General features: G+C 43.8%; 1 protein-coding gene across 1 annotated transcript in view; it reads right to left on the reverse strand.

Annotated features, from left to right (window-relative positions):
- znf704 (zinc finger protein 704) overlaps positions 1 to 23,973 on the reverse strand; it is a 161,405-nt gene that overhangs the window by 119,082 nt on the left and 18,350 nt on the right. Inside the window, exon 2 of the mRNA XM_078398206.1 lies at positions 19,613 to 19,860. Coding sequence (XP_078254332.1) covers positions 19,613 to 19,860 — 248 coding nt within the window. The remainder of the gene's footprint in view (positions 1 to 19,612; positions 19,861 to 23,973) is intronic.

Consider the following 23,973-nt stretch of genomic DNA (forward strand, 5'->3'; position numbering starts at 1 on the left):
CGATAATGCATTTCCATCACCCGTCGCTCCAGGTAGTGGAGGGGAAACTAGAGGGAGAATATTATTATTTTCTCATCCTTGCTACAATATTCACAAAGAATGACATCGTTTTTCTTTGGATCACCAGTTTCAGAGAGGAAATCTTAAGATAAGGTATACACATACGGCAGGCATGCAGCAAATTCATGGCAAAGGCTGCGACTCTTGTAATTTTCAGTTTGCCAATCTGGCTTTTGCAAAAACTATCTGGATGTTTCAGAAATTGGACACCAGGTTAGGCCAGATTTAAAAGCCATTCTCAACCAACTATCATGCTGTTTCTATATGTCAATGTTTTGCTTTAGAAAATAGCTTTTCTGCTCAAAACAATCCAAATTTTTTTTATTTCCATTATCCAAGATGCACTCTGGTTACTCAGCATCCACTGGTGATGTAAGGTCTTGCACTCACGCGGTATTCTCCCTCTCAGGACAAGCACAACCACTGGAAATAGACACTCAGAATGTTTTTATTCACAAAATGCTGGAGTAACTCAGCAGGTCAGGCAGCATCTCGGGAGAGAAAGAATGGGTGACGTTTCGGGTCGAGACCCTTCTTCAGACTGATGTCAGGGGGGCGGGACAAAGGAAAGATATAGGTGGAGACAGGAAGATAGAGGGAGATCTGGGAAGGAGGAGGGGACGGGAGGGACAGAGGAGCTATCTAAAGTTGGAGAAGTCGATGTTCATACCACTGGGCTGCAAACTGCCCAGGCGAAATATGAGGTGCTGTTCCTCCAATTTCCGGTGGGCCTCACTATGGCACTGGAGGAGGCCCATGACAGAAAGGTCAGACTGGGAATGGGAGGGGGAGTTGAAGTGCTCGGCCACCGGGAGATCAGTTTGGTCAATGCGGACCGAGCGCAGGTGTTCAGCGAAGCGATCGCCGAGCCTGCGCTTGGTTTCGCCGATGTAAATAAGTTGACATCTAGAGCAGCGGATGCAATAGATGAGGTTGGAGGAGGTGCAGGTGAATCTTTGTCTCGCCTGGAAAGACTGTTTGGGTCCTTGGATGGAGTTGAGGGGGGAGGTGAAGGGACAAGTGTTGCATCTCGTGCGGTTGCAGGGGAAAGTGCCCGGGGTTGGGGATGGTTTGGGTAGGAAGACACACAGAATGTTATTTGCTATCATTAAATTAAGATCAACTCTCTGCAGAACGTGTTCAGACAATCTTTTCCTTCTTCTTCTTTTGGCGATCCCTAAAGGGATTGGCATGACTTGCTTCCACTCTGGTTCTGCAGCTTCTGACTAATGAAGTTAACGTGGGAACCGCAGGTTATTGCAGATGCAGCCTAACAGGAAGGTGGCCCTGTAGTTTGTGCCTCTTATGCTATGAATGCATGACTTCTGGGTGACCCCATGCGTGGTTTCAAGCAGGGCCGTCTTAACGCATGGGCCTGATGGGCACTTGCCCGGGGGCCCACGAGCATAGGGGCCCCATGCTGATCCGTGTATGTTAAGTGACTTGCAATAAATAAATACTATTTTTAAAATGTATGTTCAATAAGTGCTTTTTTCGCAACATTTCCGGTCACTAAGTGCTTCTCACAGCGATCTGTAAGTGCTTTTCGCAACAATGTAGCACCTTAAGTCCATCGCTAAGTGCTTTTCGGTAAGTGCTTTTCGCCGGCACGACAGGGGGGGGGGCTGGTAGGGAAAGGGGGGTGGGGGAGAGTAACGGTAGTGGCCCCAGTACACTGCTTTGCCCGGGGGCCCATAATGCCGTAAAAACGGCCCTGGTTTCAAGGTTCTCAATACCAAAACGCGCACTCCTTCTCAACCTTGAGTGAGTGTGGCCCAGCCATTCCTACTGTTCGGTGGGCATGGTGCATTTTTCAAGGGGGCTTTGACCTCACTGCTTGCAAACTGACGAAGATCAGCACTTTATCACGAGCGGATTTCTGACTCAAATATTCATGCCCGGACTGTGGGTAATGTACACGTACAGCGCATTTACCTTCTCCTTCGCAAGAGCAGGTGAACCTCCACATCTGGGAGTAATGCTCAGAAAAAAAGCAAAAGATATTCTTCTTTCGAATATTGTTGAACGGGGGCAAAGCCAGAGGCAACAGATGTGTTACTATATAAGTCGTCACCGCAACTGGCATTGGTGTTAGTGTGACATGTGGGGAGAAGGTATCTCTATCTGTATCTCTACACTGTGGACGGCTCAATTGTGATCATGTTTTGTCTTTCCGCTGACTGGATAGCACGCGGCAAAAGCTTTTCACTGTAGCCCGGCGCACATGACGATAAACCAAACTAAACTCAGGGTTTAGCGGGGTCCACAAAGGGGTGACAAATATTCCTCATATTTTTCTCAGGGTGCTGAGAATTCTTTGACCAGTCCAGTTCGACACCCTTAAAGCACCACTTTAAATTGCAACTGGATGTGCTGATTACCTAGTCAGTTATGTACTGTCGTTTCAAGCAACAACAAGGAAAAATAATGCATTGAAAGATGAAGTAATTCCACCCATGACATGGATGTGACTGAACGATAATCAATGATAATACTTTTACCTTAATGAATTATAACCTGACTCGTCATTTCATTAATGTAAATAAACAACAATAAATCAAAGTTTTATTAATAGACAATAGACAATAGGTGCAGGAGGAGGCCATTCGGCCCTTCGAGCCAGCACCGCCATTCAATGTGATCATGGCTGATCATTCTCAATCAGTACCCCGTTCCTGCCTTCTCCCCATACCCCCTGACTCCGCTATCTTTAAGAGCTCTAACTAGCTCTCTCTTGAAAGCATCCAGAGAATCGGCCTCCACTGCCTTCTGAGGCAGAGAATTCCACAGATTTACAACTCTCTGACTGAAAAAGTTTTTCATCATCTCCGTTCTAATTGGCCTACCCCTTATTCTTAAACTGTGGCCCCTTGTTCTGGACTCCCCCGACATTGGGAACATGTTTCTTGGCTCTAACGTGTCCAATCCCTTAATAATCTTATATGTTTCAAGCCTTCAAGCCTGTTATTGAGCCTTCACAGCACGAATACTGTACATGTAAATAGATATAACTTCAACCAGCTTAAAACGTTTCATTGTGTTTAATATTATTGTTTTACTACCAAGGGGGCAAATGCAAATTCTGTAAACTGAAGTTCCTGTCTGAGCCTGTTTAACAGTTAGGGAAAGTAGATTGCCAGTGAAGTCAACAAACTAATATTATCCAATTGTGATAATTTCCTTTATTTCCAAAACATTGCATTACCTTGGGATTCAAATATAATCCAGTGAGATGACTAATTTCTGGAATGAACTAAGAATATTTCAGGATAAAATCATTAACAATGCAACGCAAGCTTGACCTAACGAAGGTTGAAAGTTAAATGTGGACAGCTTGTTCTAAGATGATTGATGAAAATCAGCCATTAAGTAGTTGTTTACAAGCACTTTGCCTCAGCAGAACTGGATATTAGGTTTGTCTCGGTGGCGCAGCGGTAGAGTTGCTGCTTTACAGCGAATGCAGCACCGGAGACTCAGGTTCGATCCTGACTACGGGTGCTGCACTGTAAGGAGTTTGTACGTTCTCCCCGTGACCTGCGTCGGTTTTCTCCGAGATCTTCGGTTTCCTCCCACACTCCAAAGACGTACAGGTATGTAGGTTAATTGGCTGGGTAAATGTAAAAATTGTCCCTAGTGGGTGTAGGATAGTGTTAATGTACGGGGATCGCTGGGCGGCACGGACTTGGAGGGCCGAAAAGGCCTGTTTCCGGCTGTATATATATATATAATAACTTGTCAGAAAAATAACATCTTAAAATGGACTGCTCTCTCAGGAAGTTAACATGTGGGTGTTTGTAATCTGACAAAAGAACCTACATTTGTCCAAAATATTTCTTGCAGCTGCAAATGTGGTTAGGCCTGAAGCTTGTAAGGATTAAAAGTAGCACATTACATAATAACTTTTTCACAATGCAAGGTTTTGCACTCTGTACTCAGTGTTCACATCAATGCATTTTTCTGTGACATTATGCGCCTGTATAGTGCACCGACCAGCACCTCTGACTAGTGGAAAAAACTGGGCATTCAAATATTTAGAACTTTAGAAAAGATTACTAAAGTTTAAAAAATAAAATGTATTAACTAAATTTGACGGTCAAGTCCTTAAACAGCTTAAGCATCTTTATTGGATCCTCCAACATTTCCGTCACCTCCAACGGGACCCCACTACTGGCCACATCTTCTCATCCCCTCCCCTTTCTGCGTTCCACAGAGACCGTTCCCTCCGTAACTCCCTGGTCCACTCGTCCCTACCTACCCAAACCACCCCATCCCCGGGCACTTTCCCCTGCAATCGCAGGAGATGCAACACCTGTCCCTTTACCTCCCCCCTCAACTCCACCCAAGGATCCAAACAGTCTTTCCAGGTGAGACAGAGGTTCACCTGCACCTCCTCCAACCTCATCTATTGTATCCGCTGCTCTACATGTCAACTTCTTTACATCGGCGAAACCAAACGCAGGCTCGGCGATCGTTTCGCTCAACACCTTCGCTCAGTCCGCCTTAACCAACCTGATCTCCCGGTGGCTGAGCACTTCAACTCCCTCTCCCACTCCCAGTCTGACCTTTCTGTCATGGGCCTCCTCCAGTGCCATAGTGAGACCCACCGGAAATTGGAGGAACAGCACCTCATATTTTGCTTGGGCAGCTTGCAGCCCAGCGGAATGAACATTGACTTCTCCAACTTTAGATAGTTCCTCTGTCCCTCTCTTCCCTTCCCCCTTCCCAGATCTCCCACTGTCTTCCTGTCTTCCTGTCTCCACCTATATCCTTCCTTTGTCCCGCCCCCGACATCAGTCTGAAGAATGGTCTCCACCCGAAACGTCACCCATTCCTTCTCTCCTGAGATGCTGCCTGACCTGCTGAGTTACTCCAGCATTTTGTGAAATAAGCATCTTATTGGACATCAATCCACCATATACACCAAAAGCAAGAATCAATATGCGTTCCAGCGCTATTTTGTCTACAAAAAAGGACTGCTCACAATGCTTCACCTTCCTGTTTCTTAACCTTCCCCACGGTGTATACAAAATAATGAGGGACTTGACAACATGGAGATGGAGCACTTGGCTGGCATACAGGAGGCATCTAGCCTGAACTACATGGTCCAAATGATGCTAACACACAGTATTTTAGACTTTCCTTCACTCAACTTTCAGTTGCCCCAAGGACAGCAAAAATTAATTGCAAAGAATTCAACTGGAGTACACGCAGGCAAAAAAAATCAAATAAGAGTGCAAACCGACCCGAGTGTTGGCTTGTTTTGGCAAAATGGCACATTTATGTGGTTTGTCGTTGCTGGTTTGTAGATGTTGCATTGAAGCAGATCATACACTAAAATATTTGAATTTGGGTTTTCTCCGGGTGCACCGGTTTCCTTCCACACTCCAAAGACGTGTAGGTTACTTGGCTTCTGTAAATTGTCTCAAGTGGATAGGATAGAACTAGTCTATGGGTAATGGCTGGTCGGTGCAGACTCAAAGGGCCTATTTCCACACTGTATCTAAACTAAACTAATAATTTGGTAACAATTACAGGCATCCACTTGGCAGCGAAGGGTTAGCTGTGGACATTGCCCCCAGAAATCTCAGCACAAAGCTCCAGAGAGTCATGTAGCAAGGACTCCCATTTTCCCACATGACCTTCCGTCTGATCCCAATAGAAACATCCTGTTAATGGTGAGGCCATCGAGCTGCCTGGACAATCAATTGAATTCTCAAACGCAGCAAACCACCTCATCCAAGGAATGTTAACATAATCATTCTAACAGAATTGCAACACATTCGAGAATTCAGTTTTCCGACACCACATAAGTTGTTCAAAAGAAATTATGTTGATGTTTTTAACAAGATTTAACAAGATCACTGATTGCCCTGGGAAAGACTAAAAAAAGTGCACCCTGCGGAGGAACAAAACATCACTGACAGCATTTCCTGATTTTCTGAATGCTTTTCTGAATCCAAATGAATGTGGGTAAGCACCAAGACCTGATGCCTTTGGCAAATGCTAAATAGTTAAGCATAACAGAACTTGAATTTCATTGTTAAAATGTTGATACATGCAAACGTCATATTTCATTACTATTGTAAGTGTCTTAGATTTGTTCATCACAAGACCTAAGGGTTTTTTTAAAGTTTTATAAATTTACCATGGAATGCTTGATATTGTCCGTCTTTTATCACGCGTATTTGATAAGTAACTGTAGAAGTGACACTGACAAACTACTTATTAACAATTAATAAAAATCAAAAGCCTGCCTTTGCAGCATATCTGAAATAAAAAACTCGGTTCTGACAAAGGCTTTTCTATCGAAAATGCTACCCATTTCTCTTTCCAAAGAAGATGCCCACCCCGTTGAGTGTTTCCAGCACTTTCTATTTTTACTTATTTTTGTTTGACTCCAGTACTCTATTGTTTTAAATTCTTCACTTCAGTTCCGTAAGAAACTGGCCCAAAACATTTCCAGAACAGACTAAATCTTTTCCGCAGAGATAATTAATCAGGGAAGGGGGAGGGGCTGGAGGGGGAGGGGGGTGGAGGGGAGGAGGGGAGGAGGGGGGAGGAGGGAGGGGAGGGAGTGGTGGGGGTGGGGGTGGGGGAGGGGGGGAGAGTGAAAGGGGAGGGGAAGGGGAGGGGGAGGAGAGGGAGAGGAGAGGGTGCTGCACCAATGCGGGAGAGGTTTGGGCCCAACGGGTCCACGGTCTTGTACAATATAAATGTCCAGGTATAGTTTGAATATAACTGGCCTTCTGATAATACTTTCAGAAATCCTGATTGAAACAGGGAAAATATCTTTTCATCAATTTACTCAGAAGGATACAAAATCTGGATTAGAACGCTAAAAAGAGATCTTGCATTAATATGTAACATGCTCATACAATATCGCCCCTTATCTTGTTTTAACAGATGTACTAATTAGTGTATCGATGTACTATCTAATGCCTCCATTAAGATGTCTCAAAAAGGAGTTTTGGACTAGCATCAGCGCCTTCACAAGGACATGCAAAATCCTGCCGTTACAGTTCTTCTTGCGAAATTTTGATTGATCAGGTTTTTTACATGACTGATTTTAAAGAGCACCCATGCAATTTACGATGGGCAGTTCAAGTTATTACTTTCTTGCTGCAAATAAATCTGCTTCTCACGTTAATCTTCAATTTTTGTCTCTCTCTCATTTTTTTAAATTTAAATATTTATTTTTATTGAAGGAAAGATACAATACGAAAAAACGTAATGCATTACATTCCCCTCCATTTTGTTCTTTATATATAACAACAAAAATAACCCTCACCCACCCTCCCTGGACACCCCTTTGCAGCTGATGTGTTCACAATATATCATATCACAAATACAAATGCACAATTTGACAGCTATACCTCTACATTCTTCCAAGGCGCAGGCCCATACATATCTACAACATGTCAGATGGTTCAGGATTCTCTCATTCATTATGCATTAGCCATCCTGTGAGGTAATCGGCAATTGTGTAAACAAAAATAAGTAAATAAATAATTAAAGGCAGATCCCCAACTGCAATCAAGTGCCCTCAGTCAGTGGGTAGTTCTTTTAGATTCTCAAAGTATGACAGAAAAGGTTCCCATTCTGAATAAAACTTTTTCACAGACCCCCTCAGTGTAAATTTGATCTTTTCTAGTTTTAGCAAAAAACATTACGTCCTCTAGCCAAGCGGCAGCAGATGGAGGAGTTGTAGATTTCCAGACCAGCAAAATTCCCCTACGGGCCAAAAGTGATGTGAATGCAATGATGTCAGATTGGTTTGCATTTAAACCCAAAGTTCCAGCGTATTCCAGTGTATTTGGCGTAACAGATGGAACTTTGGGTTTAAATGCAAAGCAATCTCTCTCATTTTTACACAATTTGCCCTGACGCGCCGTTTCGCCAGCAAGACTGACTTTGGTAAGTGTTGAAATCAAATCCAGTTGCACCATCAGCTTCTTGATGGCATCATGTCCCTGAACGCTTCGTCCCACAATCAAATGGATTTTGAAATCAAATGTTGCATCATGCAGGCATGTTAACTGGGAGGGGAGGAGGGAGAGATGGTGAAACAGTACGAACAACGTTTTGCCGTCAATAAACTATGAATTTTACTACAGATCTTATCCAAATGACTATGAGTCTATTGTCTATTGTCCATTGTCTATTATTGAGTCACCTGCTGCTAGACGAGTGGCTCAGATGAGAAGGCTTTTGGCACCTGTTGGAGCCAGGAAATAGTCATGAGGGTGGGAAGGTCATTGAACAGGGAAGCAAATCAATCAGAGATATCGCAAAATATTGGAAATTGGAGGAACAGCACCTCATATTTCGCTTGGGCAGCTTACAGCCCAGCGGTATGAACATTGACTTCCCTAACTTTAGATAGTTCCTCTGTCCCTCTCTTCCCCTCCCCCTTCCCAGTTCTCCCACTGTCTTCCTGTCTCCGCCTATATCCTTTCTTTGTCCCGCCCCCCCTGACATCAGTCTGAAGAAGGGTCTCGACCCGAAACGTCACCCATTCCTTCTGAGATGCTGCCTGACCTGCTGAGTCACTCCAGCATTTTGTGATACCTTCGATTTGTACCAGCATCTGCAGTTATTTTCCTACACAAATCAATCATAGAGCTCATCAGAAGGATTGGAAACATGTCTGATGCCGCATGGAAACAGACCAAAGGGTATGTAGGTTAATTGACTGGGTAAATTGTCCCTAGTGTGTGTAGGATAGTGTTAATGTCGGGGGATCGTTGGGCGGTGCGGACTTGGTGGGCCGAAAAGGCCTGTTTCCGCGCTGTATCTGAAATATGAAGAAAAAAAAATTTGAACAGGAGGTTTCTCGGAAGGCAGAGGCAAAGGTGTCACTCAGAAGAGTTGGAGACAAAATCTGGGGTGGGAGGGCAAGAGGTTTGAAGGAGTGGACAGAAATGCAGAACTGGAGAGGAAGTTTAGGTTTGAATGGAGGGGGAGGGCCATCTCTCATTGGATGTTCTCATGATTGTTGGAGAGAAAGCCAGGATACAGCCAGGAAATAGAAGGGCACCGGAAAGGCACTTGCCTCCATTCACCTGCCCAATCACCCACATCCCACAAAAAGCCAAGCAACCAAGGTGAAATTGAAAATGAAGTAATCTTAGGTGACTGGTTGCAGACTGGTTGCACATCTAAATTCTGCTTCCGATAAAACAGGAAGTAGACTGGCATCAGATATCACATCTTCTGAAAAAAGATTTTCGGTTTCCACCTGGTCCAGACCTCCCAACGTTTGATTTTACAAATTCAGAATTTTGATGTCCAAAATTCAGAATTTGACATCAAAATTCATAATATGCCACGTAATGCAACCTTTCAGCAAAAGGAAATATGCATGCCAAATGTGCGTACGCGTTGCGCTACATTTATGTGTGAAAAACGACTATTATTTCCAACAGTTTGCAGTTCTTGGACTACATGTACAATGTCAGGCCTATCATGAGTATATTCTGCTATTTATAGAAAAGTTATTGAACAGAAATACTTTTTACAACACAAAAGAAAAAATTGTTTTGTTTTGATTTTGCTTTTTCCTTATACAAAATGTATGACTAAGTTATGAAGAAAGAGTTTCATTTAAAACTGCACATACCTAATTTCATTGAAGACATACTTGCTCCAGTGGTCTTCAACAGCAAATCACAACAGTCCATGTCCCCCACGCCTCCCCACTACCCCCCCCCCCCACTACCCCCCCCCCCCCCCCCCCCCACCCCTACCCCCACCACCCTCCCCCCTACGAGTGTCTCCGAGATGGATTCTTAGAACAGCTTGTACTGGAGCCTACCAGGGAGAAGGCAATTCTGGATTTAGTGTTGTGTGATGAACCTGATCTGATAAGGGGACTCGAGGTAAAAGAGCCATTAGGAGGCAGTGATCACAATATGATAAGTTTTACTCTACAAATTGAGAGGGAGAAGGGAAAATCGGAAGTGTCAGTATTACAGTATAGCAAAGGGGATTACAGAGGCATGAGGCAGGAGCTGGCCAGAATTGACTGGAAGGAAGCCCTAGCAGGGAAGACAGTGGAACTGCAATGGCAGGTATTCCTGGGAATAATGCAGAAGTTGCAGGATCAATTTATCCCAAAGAGGAGGAAAAATTCTAAGGGGAGTAAGAGGCACCCGTGGCTGACAAGGGAAGTCAAGGACAACATAAAAATTAAAGAGAAGAAGTACAACAAAGCAAAGAAGAGTGGGAAGCCAGAGGATTGGGACTCTTTTAAAGAGCAACAGAAGATGACTAAGAAGGCAGTACGGGGAGAAAAGATGAGGTACGAGGGTAAACTAGCCAATAATATAAAGAAGGATAGTAAAAGCTTTTTTAGGTATGTAAAGAGGAAAAAAATAGTCAAGGCAAATGTGGGTCCCTTGAAGACAGAAGCAGGGGAATTTATTATGGGGAACAAGGAAATGGCAGACGAGTTGAACATGGTACTTTGCATCTGTCTTCACTAAGGAAGATACAAACAATCTCCCAGATGTTCTAGTGGCAAGAGATCCTAAGGTGATGGAGGAACTGAAGGAAATCCACATTAGGCAGGAAATGGTGTTGGGTAGACTGATGGGATTGAAGGCTGATAAATCCCCAGGGCCTGATGGTCTGCATCCCAGAGTACTTAAGGAGGTGGCGCTAGAAATTGTGGACGCATTGGTGATCATTTTCCAATGTTCTATAGATTCAGGATCAGTTCCTGTGGATTGGAGGGTAGCTAATGTTGTCCCACTTTTTAAGAAAGGAGGGAGAGAGAAAACGGGAAATTATAGACCAGTTACTCTTACATCAGTGGTGGGGAAGATGCTGGAGTCAATTATAAAAGACGAAATTGCGGAGCATTTGGATAGTAGTAACAGGATCGTTCCGAGTCAGCATGGATTTACGAAGGGGAAATCATGCTTGACTAATCTTCTCGAATTCTTTGAGGATGTAACTAGAAAATTGACAGGGGAGAGCCGTTGGATGTGGTGTACCTTGACTTTCAGAAAGCCTTCGACAAGGTTCCACATAGGAGATTAGTGGGCAAAATTAGAGCACATGGTATTGGAGGTAGGGTACTGACATGGATAGAAAATTGGTTGACAGACAGAAAGCAAAGAGTGGAGATAAATGGGTCCCTTTCAGAATGGCAGGCAGTAACTAGTGGGGTACCGCAAGGCTCGGTGCTGGGACCGCAGCTATTTACAATATACATTAATGACTTGGATGAAGGGATTAAAAGTGCCATTAGCAAATTTGCAGATGATACAAAGCTGGGTGGTAGTGTGAACTGTGAGGAAGATGCTATGAGGTTGCAGGGTGATTTGGACAGGTTGTGTGAGTGGGCAGATGCATGGCAGATACAGTTTAATGTGGATAAGTGTGAGGTTATCCATTTTGGTGGTAGGAATAGGAAGGCAGAGTATTATCTGAATGGTGTCAAGTTAGGAAAAGGGGACGTACAACGAGATCAGTTTAAGAATAAGGGGTAGGCCGTTTAGAACTGAGATGAGGAAAAACTTTTTCTGTCAGAGAGTTGTAAATCTGTGGAATTCTCTGCCTCAGGGAAGCCAATTCTCTGAATGCATTCAAGAGAGAGCTAGATAGAGCTCTTAAGGATAGCGGAGTCAGGGGGTATGGGGAGAAGGCAGGAACGGGGTACTGATTGAGAATGATCAGCCGTGGTCACATTAAATGGCGGTGCTGGCTCGAAGGGCCGAATGGCCTCCTCCTGCACCTATTGTCTATTGTCTATTATCTGGGTGTCCTGGTGCATCAGTTACTGAAAGGAAGCATGCAGGTACAGCAGGCAGTGAAGAAAGCCAATGGAATGTTGGCCTTCATTATCATATCATATCATATCATATTTATACAGCCGGAAACAGGCCTTTTCGGCCCTCCAAGTCCGTGCCGCCCAGTGATCCCCGCACATTAACACTATCCTACACCCACTAGGGACAATTTTTACATTTACCCAGCCAATTAACCTACATACCTGTACGTCTTTGGAGTGTGGGAGGAAACCGAAGATCTCGGAGAAAACCCACATGGGGAGAACGTACAAACTCCTTACAGTGCAGTACCCGTAGTCAGGATCGAACCTGAGTCTCCGGCGCTGCATTCGCTGTAAAGCAGCAACTCTACCGCTGCGCTACCGTGCCGCCACAAGGGGAGTTGAGTATAGGAGCAAAGAGGTCCTTCTGCAGTTGTACAGGGCCTAGTGAGACCGCACCTGGAGTACTGTGTGCAGTTTTGGGCTCCAAATTTGAGGAAGGATATTCTTGCTATTGAGGGCGTGCAGCGTTGGTTTACTAGGTTAATTCCCGGAATGGCGGGACTGTCATATGTTGAAAGACTGGAGCGACTAGGTTTGCATACACTGGAATTTAGAAGGATGAGAGGAGATCTTATCGAAACGTATAAGATTATTAAGGGATTGGACACGTTAGAGGCAGGAAACATGTTCCCAATGTTGGGGGAGTCCAGAACAAGAAGCCACAGTTTAAGAATAAGGGGTAGGCCATTTAGAACAGAGATGAGGAAAAACTTTTTCAGCCAGAGAATTGTGAATCTGTGGAATTCTCTGCCTCAGAAGGCAGTGGAGGCCAATTCTCTGAATGCATTCAAGAGAGAGCTAGATAGAGCTCTTAAGGATAGCAGAGTCAGGGGGTATGGGGAGAAGGCAGGAATGGGGTACTGATTGAGAATGATCAGCCATGATCACATTGAATGGCTGTGTTGGCTCGAAGGGCCGAATAGCCTCCTCCTGCACCTATTGTCTATATCGTCTATTGTCTATTGACTCAATTATCACTTTGGAGTAAAATTACCTGTACTCAGAAGGTAGGGCGGCATCTATGAAGAAAAACCAAAGTTAATGATTCAGTTCAAAGACGGTTTTTCCTTCCTCGGACCTGCTAAATACTTTCAAGACTTTTTGCTTTTATTTCAGATTTCCAGAATCGGCAGAATTTTTTTGTTTTGTTTTTCCACAGCCAGACGCTGAATTGGCAACTGCAGTACATTCAGACGGCCTGCAGAAATTGCTGGATAGACAAAGAAAAACACACATTTGTTTTCCCGTCACATCTGATGATTGAGCTGGGATGCTTTGTTGTGGTGAAACTGAGCAAGCTTCGCAATGAATCTGATTTATACTTATTGCAGATGTTGGCTAAAAAGAAACGTTCCACCCTACAGCAAAAACATCCATCAAAATGTTCCAGAATACCCAGCATGCTCAGAAAAACTGACAATGTCATTAAAAATTACCTCCATTAAAAAAGATTAAATCCTGCTTAAAAGCAGAAGTCTAACACAGTGGCATGTCATTATAGTTGAACCAGATGACCATTTCTGCCTCCGCTTTTAATATAGGAACTGGCCACAAATCTCTGCCACTAATGGCTAAAGAAAACTGCATCAATTATATAACCACAATACAACTTGAGTTTAAAGAGCATTTTTAATGTAACAAATCACCCCAGAGGACGTAGGAACGTTATCTATATACTTAAACTCTCGTTTGTTTGTTTGTTTGTTCCTGAACTACAGCCAAAATGGTACACGATAGCGCGACAATTTTAGGCCCACCTTACTCATCGTCGTCCCTTTGGTGCTAATGGACGAAGTTTCATTGAAATCGGTGTTATATTTTTAAAGTTATTCACATTTTAAAGTTTAAATCTATCTCCTCGGGAGGGAGGGGGGGAGGAGGGAGGATAAGGGGGGTTGAGGGGGATGGAGTGGGGGGGAGGGGAAGGGGGGAGGAGGGAGGGAGGGGAGGGAGAAGTGGGTGGAGGGAGGGGGGGAGGATGGAGGATAAGGGGGGTTGAGGGGGATGGAGTGGGGGAAGGGGAAGGGGGGAGGAGGGAGGGAGGGGAGGGAGAAGGGGGTGGAGGGAGGGGGGGGGAGGATGGAGGATAAGGGGGGTTGAGAGGGATGGAGTGGGGGGGAGGGGAAGGGGGGAGGAGGGAAGGTGAGGAGGGAGGGAGAAGGGGGTGGAGGGAGGGTGGAGGAGGAAGGGAGGGGGGAAGGAGAGGCTGCTGCACCAATGAGGGAGAGTTTTGGGCCCAACGGGTCCACTTGGTCTAGTCAAAATTTAAAACTGAATCGCACAAGCAGATATTTAGATGGAGGAGGAATAAAACGTGGCTAAGGAGTATCACCTTAACTGAGAAGAGTAAGAAAGGCAAGGAGGTTTAAGGATGGAAGCAGCTAAACACGCGGCTTCCATGAACTGAAATGGAATGGGAAAAGCTGTGGATGATATTTCTTCACTGATGCAAACCACATCGCTGTAACAGCATGTTCTTGATTGTATTTCTTTATGGATGATTTACCTGGATAGCATCTGAAAGATTTTCACTGCTTCGCGGCACATGTGACAATAATGATCCAACACCAATATCAGACTTATGGGACCTAAAAACAGTCCAATAACTGTCTCCCGTTAGAGATGGCTATTTCAAGAGTTAGCCACTGTAGGTACCAATCTGCTGGGCTTATTTTCATCTCGTTAGGTCTTTCACAGTCTCCCTATCAATGTATGTGTTAGGTAAATTCTATTAAACATTGCACAACCAAAGATTTTTCCATAAAACTTGTTTTAAAATATGCAGTTTTTTCAAAAAATAATTACATTGCTAATTCTTCTTTCTGAGAAACGCAACTATAGTTAAAATTATATAGCATCCAAAAGTAGTTTAGGATTATACACACTCAGAAAATATAAAGAAAACGGAATAGCCTAGTGTAATTTATCATTTCCTTTCTCAATACACGCTCATTTGACCCAAGTCTTGTGATATATCAGAGCTGCAATAATCACATTGGCATTTGAAGAAGAAAAATACTGTTTAAGTAAAGGCTGACGAACCTAAAAAGCTAACTCTATTTTTCTCTGCGAAGATGCTGTCTGACCTCTTCCGCATTACCAGCATGGTTTCCCCAAACATGATCACACAGTAGGCAGCAATCCGACTGCCTGCCTTCCAATGTAGCCACAGCTGACCCAATGTACAACAGGGGCCTATGCCACTAGTATATCAAACAAAACCCAACAGCAGCACCAATGTACACAAAGATGAACAGCAACGTAGCACCACAACCAAAGCATCTAAATGTTTAAATCAGCTTCGAGAGATGTCACAGAAAGTTTACGCTGTGTACTGAACACAGCAACTTTAAATTGCTGTAAACATCTCAGGTGGCAAATCTTTAAAATGCTTATTGTGTTCAAAGTCTGAGGTGGACAGCACAACCTTATGAAGATCAGTTAGTTCTTAATAAGCAATGATGACAATAGACAATAGACAATAGGTGCAGGAGTAGGCCATTCGGCCCTTCGAGTCAGCACCGCCATTCAATGTGATCATGGCTGATCATTCTCAATCAGTACCCCGTTCCTGCTTTCTCCCCATACCCCCTGACTCCGCTATCCTTAAGAGCTCTATCTAGCTCTCTCTTGAATGTATTCAGAGAATTGGCCTCCTCTGCCCTCTGAGGCAGAGAATTCCACAGATTCACAACTCTCTGACTAAAAAAGTTTTTCCTCATCTCTGTTCCAAATGGCCTACCCCTTATTCTTAAATTGTGGCCCCTGGTTCTGGACTCCCCCAACATTGGGAACATGTTTCCTGCCTCTAACGTGTCCAACCCCTTAATAATCTTATACGTTTCGATAAGATCCCCTCTCATCCTTCTAAATTCCACTGTATACAAACCTAGTCGCTCCAGTCTTTCAACATATGACAGTCCCGCCATTCCGGGAATTAACCTAGTAAACCTACGCTGACTGGGAGATCACTGTATTTCCATATCAAAACATCACCTATCCATGTTGGCCAGAGATGCTGCCCGACCCACTGAGTTACTCCAACACTTTTTGTCCTTTTGAATGAATGAATGAATGAATGAATGAATAAGTTTATTGGCCAAGTATGTGCATATACAAGGAATGTGCCTTGGTGCTCTGCTCACAAATGGCAACACAAACATACAGTTAACAATTAAGAATAAACCATAAACACATCAAAACAATAAGGACACAACATTACGGTCGGTCTAAACATGTGGGTGAAAATAAATCAGCGCAAAAATGAGACTACAGTCTTTGGTCATTGAGTAGAACTACTACTCGTGGAAAAAAAGCTGTTTTTATGTCTGGCTGTGGCTGCTTTGACAGTCCGGAGTCGCCTTCCAGACGGGTGCTTCAAAGATTTTGTGGCCAGGGTGAGAGGGGTCAGAGATGATCTTGCCCGCTCGCTTCCTGGCCCTTGCAGCGTACAGTTCGTCAATGGGGGGAACACACAATGATCAAATGGAGTGCAGTACAGACATACCAACTCGTAACTAACACACAGACAAACCCATGTTTGAAAAGGAAAGCTTTCTCTATAAATTGGATAACCAAAAACACTCGTTTCAACTACTTCAGCAGCACAATGGAAGATCTGCTGACTCATCAAAGATACCAGGCTCATTTTGTTAAATCACAACGTTTGGCTTCTGATGTGCGTTGCTTGCACACATTAAAACAGGACAATTGTTCTGACTCTCTGCCTAAGTGCACTGCGATAAACTATGAAGCTACTGTAATTGCCATACCACGCAACAGTATTATCATCTCCACAATGGGTAAGGGCATTTAAAAGGTGAGTTCATATTGCAGTAATAAAAAGATTGTTCACTGTAATGTTGATGTAGTTAAAACAAATGTTCATGTTTTAACAAAATAGCTGAACTTTATTTTCAACTGATAATAGATTTTTTTGTTTCAACTAATTTCCCCCGAGTCCAAAAATACAATTGAGTAAACTCTCAACATTTCTACATTAAACTATGCAAATGGGGAATTCTCTGCCTCAGAGTGGAATTCTCTGCCTCAGAAGGCAGTGGAGGCCAATTCTCTGAATGCATTCAAGAGAGAGCTAGATAGAGCTCTTAAGGATAGCGGAGTCAGGGGGTATGGGGAGAAGGCAGGAACGGGGTACTGATTGAGAATGATCAGCCATGATCACATTGAATGGCGGTGCTGGCTCGAAGGGCCGAATGGCCTCCTCCTGCACCTGTTGTCTATTGTCTATTGTCTATTGTCAAATTGGACATTCATTTAGAACTAAAAGAGTAAGTATTTACTTTCAGCAATTGTATGACTCTTTGGACCACTACGCACATAAATTCTAAGAACCCCAATAGGTTGCACATGCGTAAAACGTACAAAATGCTGTCTGCTACACTCTCAGTTCAATTGCTAAATGTTATAGGTCAGAGGTCCGTGTACAAGGCATTTTCAGAGGCATCGGCCTTTTTGGGGACTGAGTCATCTTTTTTTCAATCAACTGAGTCAGCATTTGCTAGTTTTCTAAATTGGTGTGTCAAGCGTTCGAATGAATTGATGTGGGTCAGTCATAAACCTTTTGCCCGTGTCGTGTGATTGAGAATGTTTTGCTTGATTTATGATGTTTTCTGCTTTGGTCTGGTTTCCTACGCCCATAATGTTCCTTACATGTCCATTCTATTCCTCTTCCAAGCAGCTGACACATTGGTCTGAGCTTCTGTTTTTCATATTTGCAGCTGATTACCACTAAAGTTCACCGCTGTCACATTTTTGCTCAAAAAAACCCAAAGACTGTAAAAATAATATTCTTTAAGAAATGTTACAGAGGAACTTTTGTGTCTATCTTTGGTTTAAACCAACATCTGCAGTTCCTTCCTACACATTTCTAATGCTTGGTGTATTTTGTTTGCTGCGAGTGCAACTTTTTAACATTTAAAGTAAAAAAACAAACTGCTGGAGTGGGTCAAGCAGCTTCAGGGTGGGAGAAGGGATTGTTGACATTTTGGGTCGAGACTGACTAGTGGAGAGGGAAGAGAGGATGAGGGCTGAGATAGGAACCAGTATGTGACAGCTGGAGTGAGGAGGGGCATGGCATGAAGGGCAAAGAGGAGGCAGTGAAGGGCAAGTGTAGGGGGAGTGGGCGATAGGTGGAAGCAGTCAGGGAGAGATAAGAAAAAAAGGCCGATGGAACAAGGTGCATAGGTGAAGGGGGGGAGAGTGAAGTGCTGGAATCTGATCATTAAAGAAGGTGATAATTGGGAAAAGGGAAGATGAAAGCAGACAGATAAGTGGTTGAAATGTTGGTGGATGGAACCAGGGGGAGAGCGGGATTGGAAAGGGCGACGGGGGCTGGACTGGAAATGTTGTATGGGAAAGAGAACAAAAATAAGAAGACCAGAGGTGGGTCAGAAGGCTAGACAGATTGGGAATACAAGGGGTAAGGGTTACCTGAAATTGAAAAATTCAATGCTCATAACTTTGGGTTTTGTAGTGCCCAGGTGGAATATGAGGTGCTGTTCATCTAGTTTGTAATGAGCTTCACCCTGGTCGTGGACAGACGCATCAGTTTGAAAATGGGAAGATGGAATTGAAATGCAGATTCGCCCGAGCTCGGGATGGCCAATGTAGACGTATACAGCTAGTCTGCAAACATGTCACCGCGTCTGTGCTTGGTCTCGCCAATGCAGAGGGACTGCACCAGACGCAGTGGACAAAGCTGGAGGAAGTGGACAAGAATCTTTCCCTCACCTGGAAGAGCTGTTGGCGTTCCAGAATGGTGGTGAAGGAGGAGGTGTAGGAACAAATATTATATCTCCTCTGGTCACATGGGAAAGTATTAGGGGTCGGGGAAGGGTGGGTGGGAAAGGATAAGAAAATAACTGCAGATGCTGGTACAAATCGATTTATTCACAAAATGCTGGAGTAACTCAGCTGGAGCAACTCTGAAGAAGGGTCTTGACCCGAAACGTCACCCATTCCTTCTCTCCCGAGATGCTGCCTGACCTGCTGAGTTACTCCAGCATTTTGTGAATAAATGGGTGGGAAAGGATGATCAGTCCGGTGAGTCACAGAGAGTGTGGTGCCTATAAAAGACAGAATGGGGTGAGTAGGGAAAAATGTGGGTGGTTGTGGGATTCCATTGCAGATTTGCAATATTTAAATATTGATTCTGATCTTGATTTTGGAAATGCACCACATCTAACCATAACAAATATGAAAGGCCATTAACATATTGCATTGACCCTGTTTTAGATTTTTAGATTTAGATTTAGTGATACAGTGCGGAAACAGGTCCTTCGGCCCACCGAGTCCGGGCCGCCCAGCGATCCCCGCACATTAACACTATCCTACACACACTAGGGACAATTTTTACATTTACCCAGTCAATTAACCCTCATACCTGTACGTCTTTGGAGTGTGGCAGGAAACCGAAGATCTCGGAGAAAACCCACGCAGGTCATGAGGAGAACGTACAAACTCCATACAGACGGCGCCCGTAGTCAGGATCGAACCTGTCTCCGGCGCTGCATTCGCTATAAGGCAGCAACTCTACCGCTGCGCCACCATGCCGACCTCATGCTCTCTCCCTCCCCCCAGATATGGAGTGTATCCAGCATTTTGTTTTTAAATTGGAAAAATATAGTATATAGGGCTGAGAAAGTATCTATTATCTAATATGTTGTTTATTTTAAAGGAGGATTCTCCTACCTTGCACGAGGGACATCAATGTTGGAAGAAACAACTTTTCTTTTCTGATCTGAAATAGCACCAACTGGTCGCATGTGGTCCTTGTCATGATCCTGAACCCAGCTGATCTTTTTAGTTTCCAATATCTTCATCGCTTCAATCTTTCGCACGAGGGGCAGCTGCTGCTCCATCACCTTCTGGTAGTTCTCAACGTGGCTTTGATCATGCAATGTTGCAACAGAGGACATGTCTCGGCCATTGCAATAGAGCTGCAGGAGTAAGTCACAACATTGTTTACTCTGACGTTGAGTCGCAATTTTGTCAATCTGCAAAATCTCATCAAAGCACCCAGAGAAAATATACAACACGGGTTAGTTTGTTTTAAATCACAGGAAAGTAGGGATATAAGTGGTTCTGCTACAACATGTGTTTCCATGAGCGAATTCGATATCAAGAGTCAAGAGTGTTTTATTGTCATTTGTCCCAGATAGAACAATGCAATTCTTCCTTGTAGCAGCACAACAGAATATGTAAACATAGTGCACTGTAAACAATATAATAAATGAGAGGAAAAAAATTCAGTGTGTGTATATATACACAAACTCACAAATACACATATATATACATTTTACACACATATATATATATATATATATATATATATACACACACATATACATACGCACACATGAAACAAACAACAAACTATGCAATGATTTTATCCAATTGATGAATTCGGGAATACTATTTGTTTTGGGTGGGCTGGATTGAACATAACACGATTTCGATCAGGAACTAGAGAACTACTTAAAATTGACAAGCAGGGAAAAAACCCGTCTTACAAAAAATTAGTCTTTGGGAAAAAATGTTTCAAAACAACCTCCCAGCAGTAATTAGATACCATTGTATCTTAAGAAAACAGCCTGTCAGTTTCTCCAAACGTGATCATAGAAATTGACAAGCAATTGCTGCTTTTGATCCTTGTACAATTGTACTCTAGTAAACAATATAACATACAGTCATTAGTATTTCTAACTTGCAGTAACAAAAATAAACTTAAAGCTATTAAAAAGGCTTTTATTCTTGAGAATCCTGCAGGGGAAAAAAGCTTCTACTATTCAAAACATAATGTATTTAAAAATAGTACAATTCCTGGACTGATCTTTCACTTCTCCAGGATGGGATACCTTTGAGGGATAACTTTTTCACACAAAGGGTGGTGGGTGTATGGAACAAGCTGCCAGAGGAAGTAGTTGAGGCAGGGACTGCTTAATTGAGAGTGTTTCATTGTACCAGCAAAATGTTTACTGACTACAACTTTGCAGCCCCATTAACACAACAAATAATCGATATTACAATACATTCATAATCATTAATACTTGGTAACCAGACCATAATCGTGCAAAACCAAAGTATGTAATGCAACCAAAACAAAGAGGGCGGCACGATGGTGCAGCGGTAGAGTTGCTGTCTTACAGTGCTTGCAGCGCCAGAAACCCATATTCGATCCCGACTACAGGTGCTGTCTGTACGGAGTTTGTACGTTCTCCCCGTGGGTTTTCTCTGAGATCTTCAGTTTCCTCCCACACTCCAAAGACGTACAGGTTTGTTGGTTAATTGGCTCGGGTTTGTATACTTGGTATAAGTGTAAATTGTCCCTAGTATGCGCAGGCTTATGTAATGTGCGGGGATAGCTGGTCAGTGCAGACTTGGTGGGCCGAAGGGCCTGTTTCCATGCTGTATCTCTAAACTAAACTAAAGTCCATTGTAGATCATATTTACTAAGGTAGACCTGTGACTAATAGAACCAAGGAACTGCAGATGCTGGTTTACAACAAAAAAAAGACACAAGTGCTGGAGTAACTCAGCGGGTCAAGCAGCATCTCTGAAGAACATGGATAAGTGACGTTTCGCGTCGGGTCCCTTCTTCTGACTGAGTGTTCAAGAGCCCGATGGTTGCTTGGAAGAAGCTATTCTTGAACCTGGAGGTCATGGTTCTCAGGCCTCAGTGCCTTCTTCCCAATGGTACTGCTGCAGATGTTCTACCAATCGGTGGTAGCCAGTGCCACCTTCTTCGCGTTCTTGTGCTGGGGCAGCAGGGCGAAGGCCGCGGATGCCAATAGGATTAACACGCCCATCGGGAAGGCTGGCTCCGTCATGGGGGGCGGGGTTGGATTCATGGGAGGTGGTCTTGGAGGGGAAGATGCTCCTCAAACTGCGGAGCATCCTGGACAATACAGCTCAGCCCCTCCATGACAGACTAGTCAAACCGAGGAGTACCTTCAGCAACAGACTGGTTCCACCAAGATGCAGTACTGAACGCCACAGGAGATCCTTCTTCCCTGTGGCTATCAAAGTGTTCAACTCCCCCCCACTTCTGTCGTGGGGTAGACTGACTCTCCTCCCCCCACAATCTTTGCACATCCCCAATCCTTTCCACTCGTCACTTTAATTTCATATTTCATGTTTTATGACTGTTGGCAGATCAATTTCCCTCCTGGGATAAATGAAGTTCTATCGTATTGTGTCGTATTGTAGTAACGAGATGAGAGTGTGGCCAGGATAGTGTGGGTCTTTGAAGATATTAGCTGCCTTTTTGAGCAACCTCCTGTAAATCCCTTTTGATGGTGGGTAAGTCAATAGCCACCATGGACCACCGGGTAATGCCGGCATATCCAACATTGCAACAAAATCGCAATGCCAACCGTTAGTAGGCATCAAGAATCATGTATACACCAGACTAATGGTGCAGCTTGTCCACGTCATGATAGTTAATGCGCAAATGGTCAAAAAGATGCACTTTCTACACTATCTGGTGAGGAAGGCCCCACCTGCAAAATCTGTGGGTCAGGGTCCACATGTGAAATAAAGGGGGGGCCATCTATATACTAAAACTCTCATTTGTTATCTTGTTTGTGACTAAACTTCAGCCAAAACGGTACACAATAGCGTGACAACTTTAGGCCCACCTTACTCACCATTGTCACTTTAGTAACAATGCAAGTAGGTTTATTGAAATCGGTCTTATATTTTTAAAATTATTCACATTTTTAATTTTTAAAGGAGGGAGGGGGAGGGGAGGACGGAGGGAGGGGGGAGTGGGGGAGAAGGGAGAGGGGAGGGGGGGTTGAGGGGAGAGGGGAGGGGGGGAAGACAGGGTGCTGCACCAATGCAGGAGAGGTTTGGGCCCAACGGGTTCACGGTCTAGTTATACTTTAAAAATTGCATGCTTTTTATCACAGCAACTGCCTGAAGATTTATTAAACTGACATCATCCTGCACAAATCCCTTGACATAAATGAAACCATGCGGCTCTGCTTATTTTACAACATTTACATTTGCGATCTAAAGCGACATATCTCCACCACAGCTGCAAAAATGTATATTATATAATGTAAATGTTCTATCATTATAAAATGGCGTTTGGAATCTCCATGACCAATTTCATGGCACATGCACGCACATATGTACATTTTACCGTCTGGCAAATGTCACTTTTTTTTTAAAAATGCATAAAGAGAGGAAACAAGTCATTTTTTGCAGGTTTCTTCTGGTTTAATCTTGGAGATTTATAGACATATATTATTATTTCTAATGGATCCATTGGGACATCTCTGGTTCAGCTGCCTGTTCAACACACATTCTCAACTGCATTAAGGGATGAACAGTAACAGCAGCAACATCTCAGGAACTAGTGAAAAAAATAGAGTCTGTCTTTGCACAGACCTAACGAGGCCTAACTCCATTTAGCAGCTGAATTTTTTTTGAGTACAAGTGCAATACAAACTGCAGCAAGCATTGGCTATGGTGAGTTTCCATCTATCACATGAGCAGTTTTACAACTGAATTAGTTTTATTAATCATCAGACTCTTTCTATAGCTTTGCAACATACCTGGCGGTAGTCGGGTACCAGAAAGCAATGGAGTTCCCTGTCTACTGTACTGCAGATGAGTGGGTTAGCATATGATGAGCTTTTGACAGCACTGGGCCTGTACTCGCTGGAGTTTAAAAGGTTGAGGGGGGACCTCATTGAAACTTCCATGAAAGGCATGGATAGAGTGGATGTGGAAAGGATGTTTCCACTGGTGGGAGAGTCTAGGGCCAGAGGTCATAGCCTTTGACCTCTGGTCCTAGACTCTCCCACCAGTGGAAACATGGTGCTCTTTTAAAAAGGAGGCGAGGAGGAATTTCTTTAGTCAGAGGGTAGTTAATCTGTGGAGCCCATTGCCACAGAGGGCTGTGGAGGCCAAGTCAATGGATATTATTAAGGCAGGGATAGATAAGTTTTTGATTAGAAAGGGTGTCAAGGATTATGGGGAGAAGGCAGGAAAATGGGATTAGGTGGCAGAGATCAGCCATGATTAAATGGCGGAGTAGACTC

This window comes from Rhinoraja longicauda, chromosome 4 (genome assembly GCF_053455715.1).
Source record: "Rhinoraja longicauda isolate Sanriku21f chromosome 4, sRhiLon1.1, whole genome shotgun sequence".
NCBI lineage: Eukaryota > Metazoa > Chordata > Chondrichthyes > Rajiformes > Arhynchobatidae > Rhinoraja > Rhinoraja longicauda.